Source organism: Pelecanus crispus, chromosome 2, assembly GCF_030463565.1.
Source record: "Pelecanus crispus isolate bPelCri1 chromosome 2, bPelCri1.pri, whole genome shotgun sequence".
Taxonomy (NCBI): Eukaryota; Metazoa; Chordata; class Aves; order Pelecaniformes; family Pelecanidae; genus Pelecanus; species Pelecanus crispus.
In genome coordinates this window covers 75,809,776-75,826,855 of record NC_134644.1, presented here as the reverse complement: position 1 = coordinate 75,826,855, position 17,080 = coordinate 75,809,776, and the positions used below count along the sequence as shown (strand labels likewise).

The following is a 17,080-nucleotide window of genomic DNA, read 5'->3' as shown; positions in this document are numbered from 1 at the left end:
GTAAAGGTACTATTTGGAGAGCTCTATTTATACGGTTGTTTCCTGAATCTTAACGTGACTCGGAGAATCTCGGGACATAACATGGTGCCACCACTGTAGTCTGTGGGAATCACTGCCAAAGTTTCACAAAAGCTTGACCAACAGCAAGTTACCATTGCACTGCGAAGCAAGGCTGAGCAACATATGCCGAAATTTAATGACTTGACCAGTTTGTAACAAATGGATTTAAAACTGCATTATTAATAGTAGACCAGTGACAGAATTACATGGGAAACAGCCAACAACTGCAGTATAATAATTACGCAAGGGCAGTTAGAGCGGAGTGAAATTTTATTTCACTCATTACTGCTTGTTGCAATTATTCTGCTTTTATGGATCGATAACTGCTTTCCCAAAGCCAATTGCTCCTGCTTCTTGACCAGGGAGGAATTTCTGTGATAATCAGTTGTTTAGAAGTACTTTCTGCAAGGTTTACAAAGGCAGAGGAGATCCAGCTGCCGAACAAGCTCCCAGGAGCAAATCTTGTGAACTCAGTCTGAATGTTTCCTGAAAGGACCACAAACCTTTTTGCTCAGACAAGAACACGTCTCCAGTAAAGAGAACAGCATTCAACCACTTCCCTTTCTTTTTACCTTTAAAAAATAAAAATAAACTAGAATACAACTCTCTGTACTCTGAGAGAAAATAGCCAGAAGCCCTATGGCTATGACCAGTCTGTTTGATGTAACAGGCTGAGGAAGAACATGGCAAAGGTTATTAGAAAGAGGAAGGAAAATAAGAATCAAAACGTCACATCTGTGAGCATCAGTGATCACACTAAATTACGCCAAGCCCGTTAGAAACCAGCAGTAAGGTAACCTGGCATTAGCATTCCTAATTTGGTATTAATATACTTAACAGACCTTAGTCACTCTTACAAAGCCAAGGCAAAATCCAGCAGCAAATACGGATCATCTAAGATGAGAGATTCCTTGTGCAAATCATCATCTAGTAACTTTGATATGCTATGTGGATCTCTAAATATGATCCTCTGTTTCTGCTCCAGCCTTGTTTCTGGAACTCATCCATATCTGTCTAACAACTGGATTATACTATATACTGTACTGGTCTATGTACCAGCACAGAGATCAAGCAGAGCACAAACTGCTATCCCATCAGAACAGCAGCAGCTTTACGCCCGCTTTGCACGAAACAGAAGCAGAATAGTGAATCAAGCCATGTTTATGTTTGACTAACAGATTATTCGCTTCTTGTAAAGTTTAGTTTTTAATGAAATCACAGGGTAACAAAGCAGTGCTACACTGCTCACTTCTTAAGGGCAGAAACTCCCACTGATTACAGGAGCAGGCTGATATAACCATTGATTGCTTATATTCCTTATTACACAAACATTGTAACAGTATTAATCATATTGCATCCAGCATCACTAATGTGACCTTACACCACTACAACAATATTAATACAATTGTTCAGGTTGTCTTTCGGGACATGTAAAAGCCGTAATTTTTATGACTCTGTCCAAACCTGATTTCTCCTGCTTTACTCATGCCCTCCTTAACACTCTCTCCCATGTTCTGTGGTCCTCTTACATACAATACTCTGATCAGTTTTTCTTCCCGCTCTGCATCTTATCTCTGGCTAATTTTATCAGCAGTTTCAACTGTATATGAACTGATGACACACAGATGTACAACTATTGCCAGGCTTCTCCCTTTCAGCACTTAGTAAGTTCTTGGCCTGTCTTTTGGACAGCACATCCATCACATCTTGCCTTCAGCTCAAGCACAACATGGTAAAAGGGAATGTTTCACTTCCCATCAAATTTCACCTCCTCTTGCTTTTCATCCTGGGGACATCACAGCTCAGCCCCATATCACTAGCTGTCATCTTGGATATGCACTTTTAGGTCTACAAATCTGGATTATGCTGAAGGTCTTGCTGAGACAGAGCTTATCCTAGTATCTTCTCCTGATTTCCTCAACTCTGCAGGAGGACACTTTTCTTCCAGACCAGAAACATGCCCCTCTGCAGTTTCACTTGAAAAGGGTTAAGCTAAGTAGAAAAATGGGTCTGTTGTTCCCAGAGCTACCTGCAAGTGGAGTAGTAAGTAACAGAAAATGCACTTTAAATTCACCACTTATTTTAGTCTGTGTTAACACAGAGAGGTAGACAGGACATCCTGCACATACGTTTTACACCATGTCTGTGCAGTTCTTCCTTTCTCAGACATCCAGCACCGAACATCTCAGTGATTCCGACATAACTTCCTCCAGTCCTGACAAAGAAAAGCTGCTTCTCTCCCACCCAGAAGGCTTCAAAGATCACGGTCCAAGCCTGTCACTATCACCTCACTCACTGCCATCTCCACCAGCTCTCTCCACATTCTTGCATCAAACTTATCTTTGGTTTCAAGGCTTTCAGCATAAACTTATCTTTGGTTTCAAGGCTTTCCATCACTTACCCTCACCCTATCTATAATTCCTCACTCGCTACTGAGGCATCAATTCCTGCTTCTGATCATCCCATGAAGCCTTCCACTATCACCCAACTATCAGATTTTCCAACAAGCGTTTTTGTGCTTTCCTTCATCCCGCCTTTCCTACCACTACTGCTCGTCTCCTCCATTTTTTTCTGCATCAACTTTTCAGTGCCACCTATATCAGAACTGGCTCGTGAAAAATATTATGCCCTTTGTCTTCTCTGCACTCCCCCATGTACCATCTATACCCATCTGTTACGTATTGATTTCTATTAAGATGAAAAGCTCATCAGACAGAATCAGCTTTCTGCTCTGTGCTGATACAGTGCCTAGCACAGTGGAGTCATGCTCACATGCCAGATATGGCCTATGGTATGGTAACGTGTAACATGATAACATGTGTTGTACACAGGTACCATGTAATGTATGGTAACACAGTGCAGATCTAGTTTATGGCCACGTGCACTTGTTCTGGATACAAGTAGTCTGTGTACCAAAAGAGCCAAGAGGTAGAAGTGAGTGAACAGAATACACTGCTATTTTTGCTATTTGAATGTAAATCTGACATTTTTAGGCAAGATAAATATTTTAGAACACAAGCATTCTAATTTAGTTTACTAGTAACCACCCACAGAAATGGAAAACAATTATAGTCTAAGCTCTGGAGTCATTCTTAAAATCTTTCCCAAGCACTCAGATTCCCCAGTCCCCCTGTTGTGAGAAGTTATATCCGTATCATGCTTTATTTTAGCATAGCTTATTCCATGCTTCTTACAGAAGAAACTGCACTGGTAGTTTATAACTCTCTTTATAACTATACAGCTGTACCACCAGTATTGTTTCTGTTAGTATAACTCTTTCAGGTTTCATAACAGCTTAACAAGTAAAAGTCAAGCCTGAGTTTAGCCCATTGAGTCATAAACTCATATATAATATCATCATATGGAATCACCACCCTGAATGAGAATAATTGAGAAAGCCGGCATGGGGATTCCCACCTTTAATCTACCTTATTTTAAGTTTTGTCTCCATCTTAAAGGTGAGCAGTTGTAACACATTCTGCAGTCATGCTCGATGTTTCTCTCACACCTGTGGAGACAGCACCTTACCACTGTTCTCCGAGGTCATGTCTACACTGCAAGCAGAATATGACTGCTGCACATGCTGACACACTTGAGTGAGTTTTACTCTAGCAGCAATAGCAATGAAATCACAGCAGCATGGACTGTCACAGACCAAAGGATGCCTGGTGACTTTGTACAGGGTGTACTGATGCCTGTGCTACTCCAGCTTCACTATTGCTGGTTGCCAATCTGACTAGGCTAGGGCATTGCAGGGCACCAACTAGACATCTTTGTGTTTGGGGACAGTTTTGAGCTGCCAGGGCAGAAAACTGTGACTCTCACCCTGGTTTTGTTCTGTTTTTGTTGTGCTCCCACCTTCTGTACTTGAGACCCTGGGCCCTCTGCTGCTATGGTCCAGAATGCTCGAGATGCGAGAGCCATTTCTCCTGCTTGAACTATAGAGAAAGTCTTCTTTGTCTTCTGCGTGTGTTAAAAGGACGGAACCACATTCAAATGCGGTCAAATCTACAGTACAAGAAGGTCCTAAAGCAAGGCAATGGCACATGTTGAAAGCATAACCAATCATCAATAAGAACTTTTTGCTTGTCCTGACATATAAACCAAGTGCAGATTAACTAGCTCTGACTGTGCGAGATATTTTTAATCCAGCCTTTCAGGTGACTTAGCAGCATTGGCAGAAGCCTGAATGGCAAGAAGGGTCAGACAGGAATTTTACTGCAGTGTCTGCTCAAAAATACATAAGCTCTCAGTTACACTTTTCCGGCGTGCACCAGTGAAGTGGAAAGAGCTTTAGCATGGTTCACTGCCCAGAATGCAAAATAAAACTAAAGAACAGAAAAGTCTGCTGAAGTTTCAGCATGGCTGTCTAACCCATTAAAGCTCCTGTAACTCTGAAATAAAAAAAAAACCACCCCACATAAAACAAAACAAAAACAAAGAAAGGTTTGTGTGCTTGAAAGCTTGTTTTTTCCCCCAACTTCATCAGCTGGTCAAATAGAAGATACTGTGTCTTTCTTAGATCTCCTTAGACCACCATAACTCTATACTGCCAATAAAACAAAGCATTTGCAGTAAAACAGTTTAAAATGTACTAAAAAAGTGCATGCAATTCGTAAAGGGCAATGCTCTCCCTTCTGTATACACATACACACGCATATTTGTATTTTCTAGATAGAGATCACAAAGTTACTGCTTTTATAAAATGCTTTTTTAGTCAACCAAATTAACCATATTGTAGTTTAGAATCACTCCTTTGATTCAGCATGAGACCCTTAGGAACCTATGTGTGAAATGAAGCTATCAATATACATACTTTCATTAATCATCTCATTCTTGTGTTTAACCAGGAAAGAATAAGCATTTATTTGCTTTAGTTCATTAGCACATTGGGGAGACCACACATGTGGCAGAAGTCCATACACTATAGGAAGACAAGCTGGATTCAATATTCCACTTGAACTAAGCAATAGCAAAAGGGCAATAAATGCTGAAGTGATCTAAAATTGAACTAAAAAAAAAAGTCTGCGCTCTACCAAAGTCTCTCATGTGTCTCTTGGAGGGCAAAGACAGCAGCAGAACTGGGGAGGCTTCACTTATTCAGGCTACAAGCTCTGAATGATGACCCTGTCCCTATACCCAAAGTTTACACAGCTGATGGACTTAAGTTTGCAATGCTAGCTGAATAACAGATTCCCTATAAACTGGAACATATGATTGGATGCCAATAGAACAACTCCCTTCAGAGATATTAAGTGTTACGAGCCTGACTCTTACCTACCCAGAGGCCCCTTCACTCCATTCTCCTAAGTCTAAAGCAGCCTTAAAGTGTTTATATACTTACTACATGAGCATTTTAAAGCATTTTTACAGTAGGAGGAAGCACAGTAGTGTAAATGAGATTCATATCCTCATATTCTACCTCAGTTTCAGGCAGATAAACATCAGTAAAAATGATTGGGTATTTTATAGAAAATCTGCTAACAAGCAAAGAGTCCAAGACCAAAATATCTGATCACAACCTCCCCTGCAGAGCTCAATATTGGCACTGACAGAGACTTTAGGTTCAAGCAGCAATCACAAATTTCACATTATATCATTACTAGGGTTTGTGTATTCTAGTAGAGGCCCAACAGAAGGCAACGATAGCATGTCTGTCTGTCTCTGACAAGAAACACATCTGGAGATTTCCACAGGGAAAAAAGCATGCATGGGCAAGAGGAAGATACGTGAGTATCAAAAGGCAGGTTTGCGGTTTCATAAAATGCAGTAGGCCTACTTGCAAAACTAAGTTGCCAAAGGTATAGCCACCCCATTTTATCAAACGCACGTAAAATTGGATTACCCTGATTATATCAATTTTTGTAGTGCTTTCACATAAGGCTTTTGACAAGTCACTTGCCTACAAAGAGTCATCTACCCAGGCTCAAAACTCTAAGTGTTTTTTTTTTTCCCCAGTTCTAATTTTCCTATGTGTTTTTTCTGCTTGCCATTGCATAGTTTTTAATTAGTATTTCTTCATTAGGTTCACACGCATCATGTTAGTGATTATTGCACAGCAGCCATCATGAACAGCAACATGACCCTGTCATCCAAAGCCTCTGCCACGCACATCTGCACCCCTGAAAAGCACTCTGTCAGGACCTCTTTGAGAAGCCTAACACTTGCCTCATCTGAGTTTTTTTATGGCATTTACTTCCAGTCTTGAAGTCAGGAGTGAATCTCAGACTACACCCTGAGAAATAAATCCATATAAACTCCAAAACTGCTCAAAACCGAGTAGTCGTCACCGTTTCAGCTCAGACTGTAGATACTATCCATGTCTTTCAAGCTCCACAGGCACACAGGTTGGAAGGACTACCAGGATAATTGAGATGGGAATGGGAATAATTCTGCTATCCTGTCACCTCCAGTTTATAAAACTCAACCCACCAAGTCCAGCAGTATTCCCTATTTGTTAAGAATACACTAATTAGGACAATAACACTATTATCCTTGCCTACCCAGGTCCCAGAACATTTTAACTACTCTGTAACTTAAATGGATACATCTAAACATCTAAATGTCGATGCCCCATCACTGGAAGTGTTTAAGGTCAGGCTGGATGGGGCTTTGAGCAACCTGATCTAGTGAAAGATGCCCCTGCCCACGGCAGGAGGGTTGGACTGGGTGATCTTTAAAGGTCCCTTCCAACTCAAACCATTCCATGATTCTATGACACAGGAGGAGTTGGTTTCCACATACTGATGAATACATGGCAAAATCCTACTGCACACAGAGCAAAGATATACATTTAGCATAGGCAAAGTAATCACAGGAAAACCTAGCAAGCTGTCTCAGGTAAGCCTGAGAACTTGTAATCATTATAAGGTTTCAAATTTTTTTTTTTTTATTCTGTGCTCATTACTTTAAATGCTAGTATTGTTTTCTAGCCTGACATTTCCATGCTTGGGGCCATGTCAGTCCTCAAGATTAAAAAAAAAACAAAACAAAACAAAACCAACCCACAAACACCACCATTGGTGATTTATCTCAGAACAAAAGGTCACTTTTTACCACCTCGTGAAGATGATGTACGCACTTCCATCCCAAACCCGGCTAGTTTGCTCGAAGGCAAATGCACTTCTGAAAATCAGGTCATTTTTTGTGGTTCATCAAGTCCATTGTTTCCAAAAGTAAATAGCCATTATCCTTAATGATTGAGTAATCACTCCCCTTCCTTAAATCAAGGGCTTTGAAGGTGATAAGGGAAAGGCTGCTTGGTTCAGATAGCCTCAGTGGGAAAGAGCAGCCAGCTTTTGTGCTGTTGTATTTGCAGGAAGACTTGCTCTTGTTTTTATTATAGATAGGTTTTGTTTTGTTTCCCAATGAGAGAAATTCTAGGAATTCAAGAGAGAATAAAGAACTATCATGAAACCCTACAACAGGGCATGAAGGCTGCCGCACAAGTTCCACTGGCTGTTGAAATGTGGTAAATAGCAGCTTGAAGACAGCAGGAGAAACCAGAGCTCAGGAAAAGGAGCAGAGTTTAAGGAGATGTGCCCTCAGAGGTCTTCCAGATGTTAAAATCTCTTGCTCTAGCTCCCTTCTCAGCCAGCCATTAAATTTTCCCAAGAGGGCTCCCAGCCCCAGCCAAAAAGCTGTGCTCAGCAATGCAGACTCACCTTTCACTGCCCCTGGTTTGGCACATCTGCATGGAGGAAAATAATTCACATTGGCCACGTGGTAAAGAGAGCTTTATAGCTGAGTTGAAGTCACTTGTAAAACCAGCTCTTGAGAGACTATATACTGTACCTGACTTTAAAATGCAGACTATTTTTCCACCCCTCAGTGCTTTTAAATCACTCAGAGATGGTGTTAAATCCAGCAGGACAGGAAAGCTCAATACTGGGTTTTCTGCTCCCACTGGATTTAGGGTCAAAGGAGTTGAGCACTGCTGACAGCTGCTGAAAATCTCATCCAAGGACCCCATCCAAAGTAGGCTAAATTCACTGGACAACTTCTTTAGACTTCTATGGACTTTGGCTCCAGCCCAGGCTACATTAGCATCCTACAGACCAGTGTGTTTTAGCAATTTACCGCCCAACAGCTCTCGTTTTCAGCATCTCTGAGCCAGAGTAAAATGTGTTGTTATTTAACACTATTTTCATAGTGCCTATGGTACATTTGGGAATTAATCTTTTCTCCTCCGAGTAGCAGTGACTGAACCAAGATGCTGCTTTCTACGGATTACTTAAAAGACCAATGCTGTCAATGAAAGGAGTGCTTGCAAGCACCAAACACATCAGATCATGCACTCTCAAAGGCTTTACATAATTGCAGCTCAATTTGTCCACAGAATACAGGCAATTCAGTTAATGAAGAGTAGAGATGCATCATACTGGTCACCAAGAGCCTTGTGGCATGGCACATTTCTGTGCCTTGTGCACTGTCACATATTAGCAAGTGACCTCCTATTCAGAAGCCTGTGTGTTAAGTTACAGTCTGAAGGAAGATATCATACATATTAATTAAACTACAAATAAATGTCTGAAAGGACTATCAGATGGCTAACAACTTTAATCCACCAACATCAAGAAATGTTGCATAATATATTGCAGGGAAGGATAACCAAAGCTTGGTGCTGGTGTGCTTGCCTAGATGTAAGCCTGCTCTACTAAAAAAGTAAAGGGTTTCTCCATCGTGACAAGAATGAAGATTTAAAATTGTACTAAGGAGACAAGAACATCTTCAAAATGGCTTTGATTGTAAGATTTTTCTTTTTCCCCTGAATTCAAAACTAGTTGTTATTCAGTAATGTTCAGAATTCAGCACCATTTGTCACACAATTCAGGGTCCAGTTTCAGAAGCCGTCAGGTCTGACTAACCCAAGGGAGGCAGAGCCTTGCTGATAGGTGCCAGAGAGGCATTAAGCTGACATATTTACAAAGACTGTGAATTAATTATACATGAGGTTCTGTATGAACCAGACAGGTTTAATGCGCCACACATTCTTCATGTATTACATTTGGGTCTCATAATACAACAATCGCATTTTACTGTTCTGTGAATTTAAGGCTGGTGGAAGCATGAGACTGACATCCCCCCAGAGGCTCATAGCCGGCTCCTGAACCGAATAGCAAATACGGTTTCTTCCACAGCACTCACATCAGCGCATCCAATCCAGAAGGGACCAAACACCCAAAAGTATGGGGGCTTCAATTTCCATACTCATAGAGCCTTCAGCCACCCTTCTGAGAGGAAGACAGTTGGTAGCTGAGGTCATTGACACAAGATGGGTAACCTAACTTTGTTAAAGTTATGCGATTGGTCTCCCATAGCACCTTACAGAGACAGAAGGGACTGTCCCACAAAGCTCAGCAGAGCACCCAAGGGGGGCTCTTCTGAGGGAAGCTCTCACCCCATGGGGTAGCACCTCAGCTACAACCTTGCATATATTTTATAATGTGTTGATACAACCTGGGGAGTACACCTGTACATCTCCAGGGTCTTATACTATCATACTAACGTTTAACATAATCCCACCCACTCCAGCCGTATTTCTGTAACACCCTCAACATGTTCACTAACAAGACCTCTACATTCAACAGGTCGCGTCCACCCCTGGGTTTCCTGACACAGCAAAATCCTTGAGTTTTTTGATGCAGAGCTTACATGCCCTCTTAGTGCATCTAATATTTAAGTAAGCTTTCCAAAAGGCCATTATCCCCCCCATGAAACTGTTCTGCCTTGATGCTGTGAAATTTCAGCTTCAGCTCAGGATACAGAACAAATGTTCCTATAAAGCATATGCTAGTTTTTAACTGGCTGCATCTGATCATCACCCTCAAATACTGCTAGAACATCACCCACTTGAATGGCAAGATCTGCCGGCAGGCTTGCAGTGAATAGACCAAGCTGCTCACTGAAGAGCCAAAAAAGAAAAATCACAGCTACTGTCTACCTATCTGACACGGCTGTGACCATTGTGCAGACCGCCTTCATACAGTGCAGTGTGAAAGCACATCACATCCAGCAGACCACTTGTAGTGGTACAGAGTGAAAACACAACCCCTTGGTAACGCAGTCGTTCCAAAAGGTCCGAGAACATTACAATTTTCTTGTGCATGCTTGCCTGATCCATGCAGCTCTACAATAGTGACCACTGACACATTCAGCATTGTCTTTGCAGGCTTTAAACAGTTTAGATCCTCTGATGGATCGTCTGACCACACACCACTGCAACCACAGCATCATGAAAGCAGCTTTTCTGCTTTTTACTACACCATTTGGATATGATTTAAATTGGAAACCGATTTGGGGGATTATCCAACTCCGAGCTTTTCTATCCTGATGGTCTAATCCTCCAACCCATTTTAATGACATCTGAATGCAGTTCAAAAAATTATCTCAGTTTACTAATGACTCGCATAATTTCATCAATCACACCAAAAGACAGGTATGACATAGCAATACAGAAATCTCTAATAGAGGTAGATGTGAATCCAAAGAATGGGACATAGAGGATTGAAGGTAACTCATTAAGATATTAAAAGCTGGAGTTACATGGAAATAATGTGATTGAATTAAGAAAGGACAGTATAGCCTGATTACGAAAGTACCTCTTCCAGCAGAGAGATCAATGTGAACTACAGCCTTCTGAGGAAGATGGTGGAATCCCCACCAGGGAAAACATTTAATATTAGATACATCACAAAAATACGCTGTAGGAAAAACTCTGCTCTGTGCAGGAGATTGCCTAGGTGACCTTGACAGCTTTGTCTCAAATGCCTATGAACATATGAAACAATAAGAGAGTTTGTCTGTCGGACAAACCCAAACCTGAATAGTTGTTTTCATGATGGATCCTCAGCAGCTTATTCCAAAGATGTAATATGACCGGTTCTTCCGGTATGCCATGACTATGCTGGATTAAAATCAGAGAGGAGGGCAGCTACCAAGGAAGTAGTCAGAAGTGGAACTTGCAGGAATGACAAACACAGCATGAGGGAAGTGGCAATGGCCACCAACCAGCATCTTTTTTTTGTGGCCACCTCAACTGTTCCAAGTCCATGTTTCTGTGTCTACTCAACTCCCTTGTGACAAGATGCTTCAAGAAGAAACCGTGCACAACACCCAGTTCTCCCACACACACCCTCCACATGAACATCATAGCTATGGGTACAAACAAGGACAGCCCTCTGCTCCCGGACCAGGTTACGGTCAGCTGAGCTGAAACATCTCACACCAGATCCAGCGTCATAAGCCTGTTATTGGATTTGCTGAATTCCTGCTGGGTGAGGTATGCTTTCTACAAGGTTATGATTCAGAAATACACTGAAGAAGGCCATGATCAACAGCTTCTAATGAAATTTACTGGGTGTTTGGGTTTGGTTTTTTTTTTTTCCCTGCAAGTGAGATACAGGAGGTACAAGGATGAGATGTGTTTGAGCCTGTGGTGTTAGTGCACAGGTACACTTGCATCTAGGCAGTCTTTCCCTTTTGCACTGCCTTTGTGTGCCTCAAACTTTTGATCCCCTTTGACTACTGTCTGGCAAACATAGCATTAGCAAGTCATAAGTGAATTCATACGGGCTTCCCGTAACTCCTCATAAGTCACAGTGCGAATCAGCCTAATTATATCAGCAGCCTTCTCTGCTCCCACTCCATTCTGCAAAGAGTAGACCCTTCCCAGAAGGCCAGTCAGCCAGGTGAAGCAAGTAAGCACATTTCTGCACATCCCAGTCCACTGGAGGAGGGCAAACGTTCAGCTAGCTCATGAATAATGCACCGTCTGTTTATACAACTCCAGGGACCCACTTCAAATCAGCTTGTGGTCTCTGAAATTATTTTCAGTATACTTTGGCCAGTCTCTTTGGTAAGCAAATCAAAAACCTGCTTTTGAAGTTCTCCCTGCTCACTTGAGGCTTTCACTCCTCTCTGCTATACATAATCCAGAAGAAAGGAGACATGATTTTCTGGTCACTCCAGTTTCACGCTGGTACTACTTGACTGACTTCAGTAGATTCACTCCTCATGTATACTGCTGTGACACAGTGAGGTTCAAAGATGGCTTAACAGCATACAGGGATGTACCAGCAATTCAGAAATTAGTCAGGAGGAGATCAAGCTGCATGTAGTATCATCAATGCCTTTTAAGCAGATGGTTAAGCACAGAGTATCACAATAAGGGCTAAACCAGCCTTTTCTTCTGTGTTGTAGAGGTGGAATCTGAAATAATGAACAAGCAGCCCAAGAGGGAGAGGGTGAACTCATAGGGGGTGAAGTTACAAAATATTCCTCCACCCTGAAAAAAAGTCTTTTTAAATCCTGGCTCTCAGCCCAGAGGTTTGACCCCAGGGGATATGATGTCAGTAAGCCAGTGCAACAGCAGAAGCAAACCTTGAAATGTAATGTCAACTCCTCCTTGTAAATCTCATCTAATCCAAAACATTTCACATGAGAAAAACTTGCATAAAAAGAAGCCAGGAGAAGAAAAACATAGTTCAACTATACAAAGTCATGCAAACTCTACAAATAGCCATGTTAGGAAAAGGCTAAGCTGTTCACTGGGCCAAGTCAAGCAAGTCACGGTGACAGCTTCCTTAGCTCTCTGTTTCAAGCCCAGTGTTAAGAAATGTGCCAGTGTGGGCTGTGAACTAGGTGAGACATGGACAACAATTACTATAACTTACAAGCAGAAGGTTCTTAATAATGTTTAATCCAAGGACCACCAAACTTTTCTGGAGGGGAATGGGCACAGAAGGAGCTGTCTTGTATCTTGGTCCTGCATTTGTGTCATTTGCAGACATATAGACATTAAGTTAAGCCTGAAATACTAATTTATTGCATTTCCCCCCCTTGCAGATTGATTGCCTGCGCTTAGAGGAAGGTACATATCTGCAGACTCTGTTATCTCACAGACCTCAGGTTGAGTAACACTGCTGTACTGTACCTTTAACCCTTCTTAAGATGAAGCATCACTCACATCCTCACAACTATGTTTCTGTTGCTATCTTTTGGTTGAAGCCATACCCTTTAATTCACAAAGCAGAAATAGTGCCCCAGGAAAGGAGAAAGCAGAGGATTTCTGTCATGCGTTCCCACTCTGGAGACTGATAATAAACAAGAGCTTCAAGGAGGATTCATTAGGACCTAAACATCCTTCTTCCTCCCCTCTCCTCCCCCTCCAGACACAAAACCCTGTGCATGTAGCCAAGGAATAGTCTCAAGCCTTGCCTGACCCAGAAGAAACAATGCTGAGCAAATAAAAGCACCGCTTAGTTTGCCACCCTTCTCCACCTGGGCATGGCAGAGCTACAGATCACTCTGAAGACACCCACATGCAGTTTGTTGCCTACAAGCCACTGGCTGGGGACTCCTGGGGCTGCCAGGAGTATGCTCAGGTATTGCATGCACTAGGGAAGTTCAGCCTGTGTCTCAACAACAAAGGAGGCTGCAGGGATGCTGTTAACAGCATCTTTTTTACCATTGAGGCATTTAACTCCAAACACAACAGCAAATAAGTTTGTGCTCACCTAACCATAATTCTTGCCACACAACTGAAATACGCTGCAGGCGAACCACTGCCAAACCAGACAGCATCATATTGCAGGTCAGGCTAACGCATATCTATCTTTACAGGCCCTCGCTAACAGGAGCTAGGTGGCATCAGCAAAACAAGGCGGATGCAGGGTTGTGACACAGCAGCAACCAAGAGCAAGCCTTGACAGAGCTCTGACCAGCACTGTTCCCTTCCCAGAGCACAGGAGGAAAGCTTTGTCCTGTAGGCCCTCCCCAAAAACCCCAAAGTCAAGATTTTTAAACATACTTTTACCCATTTTCTACACACAGGTTGAATTCAGGCTAGGTGACACTGACTGCTTGTCTATAATGCATTTCAGCAAGCAACTTGGGAAGACGACAGCTCACATACTGAAAGTACGTGAGGCTACGCCACACGCAGACACATCACAGGTCACTTCAAGCAGACCTTACTGTGCTTGGCAAAAACTTCTGAAGTTACTCAAAAAGGCTCTTATCAAATGTCTCATGGCTTATTGATGAACAGTGATTCACCACCTCTGTTTATTAAACAAAAACCTGTAACTGTGCTTAACTTCTCTTTGCCTTCCTGTTCTTCTAAAGGAAGGCTAACTTTCCATCCTTCACCCCTACAGCGATGTTCTCAGTAAGCTGCTGCATTTGGTGCCCAAAGCATTTTCTGCCTGACCAGAATATGGCTTGGCAACTCAGTGTTGAGCTAGCAGTGCCAGACAGGTTGCTTTATTTTTCTGCTCGCAGTCTTGGTCTATAAAGTTCACCTCCACAGGGAGAGCATCTTGACAAAGTCAAGCTAGCTTGAAGACAGGAAAGGGAAGACGCTTCTTTAACCTTTCTCACCACTCAAGTGTATGGCTAGCACTTTCACTTCCAAGGAGGGTTCATTAATTCACTGCAACTCATAAGGTGCTGGAGATGTTACTGCTCCCACTGAAATCAACGATGTCTTCCTTCCCGTCCCACCCAGCATCCCTCCCGGTTCACCCTTTCCCAGTGCAATGCAAACCACTCCAGGTCCTGCCTCAGCCCTCTCCTCCCAGCTGCGTCTTGCTGGCAGGGACCCCACCACCACCACAGCAGCCCCCCCAGCACATCCAGGGGCAACTGCTGCCCAGTGCCTTCTGGAGAAGGAGCCCACAGCCCAGCAGCGGGAGGGAGGTGGTGAACGCAGCCCACGGCTGGCAAGAGGGGGAGCAGGCAGGGAGTTTGAGAGTCACAGCCACAACCACCCAGCTACGCTCTCTTTCCCCTTCCGTTTTTTGCAAGCCCAGTCACGGCAGCACAGCCTGCTGCATTAAACACTCACTCCCTCGTGCTCTGGCTCTCTCCCATCCCCTCCCCTGCCGGCCTTTATTCAGCTGGTTTCCTTGGGCCAAATTTGTCAGCGTCACGGGTGCTTTCCTACTTTCTGTATTCATCTATTTTCCCCGTTTCTAACCAGGGAGGTGTCGCATGCTCAGGCTCCCAAGAGCAGCCCCTCCCTTCTTATCATTTCACTGAAATACATCCTCCTCTCCCAGGCAAATGTTATCTGGTGTTTTCAAGCGTGCATTTTCAAAGACAAGAAATGCCAAAGAACGCTACGCATTTTCAACACGAGGCTTCACACAAAGCTGGGCATGGCTTGCCACACTGCGGTGAAATTCAAGGAACCTGCAGCAAGCATCTGGCTCTTGCAAAGGGGGGCACAGGGAAGACTTAGGTCATTTCTACCCCTAATCCAGGACTTCAACCACTCAACAGCCCATGTTACTCCTCCCCTCATAAGTCTCCTTTTTTGGCACTGCTTCCAAATGAAGGTAACAAGCCAAATGCAAGCCACCCAATGTAAGAAAACCAGCCACGCAGAAAGCGATACAATACTGTCCAATTTGCCTAAAGCTTGCTGCTGTGCAGACAGCGGCATGGCACGGCTATGGCCTGCTGCACATTTCCATCACAAATTCCACTCTCTTTAACCCACTCCCAGTGTTTACAGCTTAACCATAAAAACTGCTCCGAGTTGAAACCTGGCAACAAGGCACCAGCCATAAAGCAAACACTACACTACAAATAAAGTATTTGTTTAAAAAAAAAAAAACCAAAACCACACACCACCTTAGTCTGGCCACTTTTTTCAACCTCACAGAAGTGCCAAGACAATGCAAGCGAATGGGTTTGGCTTTCCATTTCTTGTAATGCTGTATTCAGTAGATGACCAGTTTCTTTGGGAGTTTTGGAGAAAACAATAACTGCTGGACAGAAAGCAGCTTCCAACAGATGACTTTCTGCCAGTAGCAAATCAGAATGCTTTCAAGTCTTTAGGTTTTAAGCACATGGAAGTTCACTTAGGGTCATGCCTAGGAGCCCTGACACACTCTTAATACTGATCAAACTCATTGGCCAAATTTGGAAGCTTTTGAATGACCAAAAATTTCAGAGACAGTTGAGTTCTTCGGGGCTGTGGGTCTTTTAGCACTTGACCTTGAAAGCAAATCTGCTTGAGTCTTCCTGGGTGCCTCCCACCAAGTAAAAGTCATCTCTGCACTGATGGCTAACGAACTGACTGCCTACATGACAACTGCAACTATTCCACCGCTTTTCACCAACGGAGAGAGGGGCGAGGTGCCTAGGGGTCCTACACTGCCTCCTTCCTGCGCTTAACCCAAAACACCCACTGCTGTACTGAGGCAATCCACAAGGACAACAGCATGCAACACGCCTGAGGTGAGGACTGGCAAGACTTTACAGCACATCCACCTCCCTCCTCCTCCCCTAATCAAAATGACATCTCACTTTCTGGAAGAACCCTGCAACCTAACACTGCCTCCGAACATTCACCACTGTTGATGTGCTTCAAATCAATGGGCTCTGACACCTGCAGCTATCAACAGAGTTCTGTAAAACCTCTCATGGGAGATGTGAAAAAGCACAGGAGAAAAGGATTTTCACAGCTGTGTTAAGGGCTATAGGATCTGTGAAACTGGGAACCAGAGACACATGGACTCCTGTCCCCAGCTGCCTAAAGTGTTCTTCACCTGTTCCACCTCTGTGTAATTTAATCCCAAGGAGGAATGAGGAAAACCAACTGCATCCATATTTTTGTGGGAAAGAGTTTGAGTTGCATGAGCACACAGGGAGATACCAGCATGAACACATGAGATTAAATTATTCTAGGAAATCTAGGGGTAAATCTCAGATTACTCCACACAGGTCTTTTTTCTGGCTTGCATGTCTGAAAAGCAACAGGCCAGTTGAAAGTAGTTTAATCCTACCAAAATGAACATTTGACTATAAATACCTTGTTTTGACTTAGGGGCCTAAATTTCCACTATCCTCCACCCTGTGAAGCAATTTACAGTTGCTTGAACCTTCAAAAGATGACGACAGAACCCCCCCAAGATTGACAACTCATGTCATACTGAATGAATTATTCTCCATTTCCTTTAAATAAAGCACATAAGGCATATTGTTCCCCATATCATCCATGGTATTTTAA

At 43.1% G+C, this 17,080-nt stretch overlaps 1 protein-coding gene across 2 annotated transcripts in view; it reads right to left on the bottom strand.

The window, feature by feature from the left end:
- The window catches only part of GFOD1 (Gfo/Idh/MocA-like oxidoreductase domain containing 1), a 75,595-nt gene that overhangs the window by 44,522 nt on the left and 13,993 nt on the right, over window positions 1-17,080 (bottom strand). Inside the window, exon 2 of one of the 2 annotated variants that reach the window (XM_075705927.1) lies at window positions 1,695-1,711. The exons of the other annotated variant lie outside the window; for it this stretch is intronic. Within the exon in view, the coding sequence (XP_075562042.1) occupies window positions 1,695-1,711 (17 nt within the window). The remainder of the gene's footprint in view (window positions 1-1,694; window positions 1,712-17,080) is intronic. 2 annotated transcript variants of the gene reach the window in all.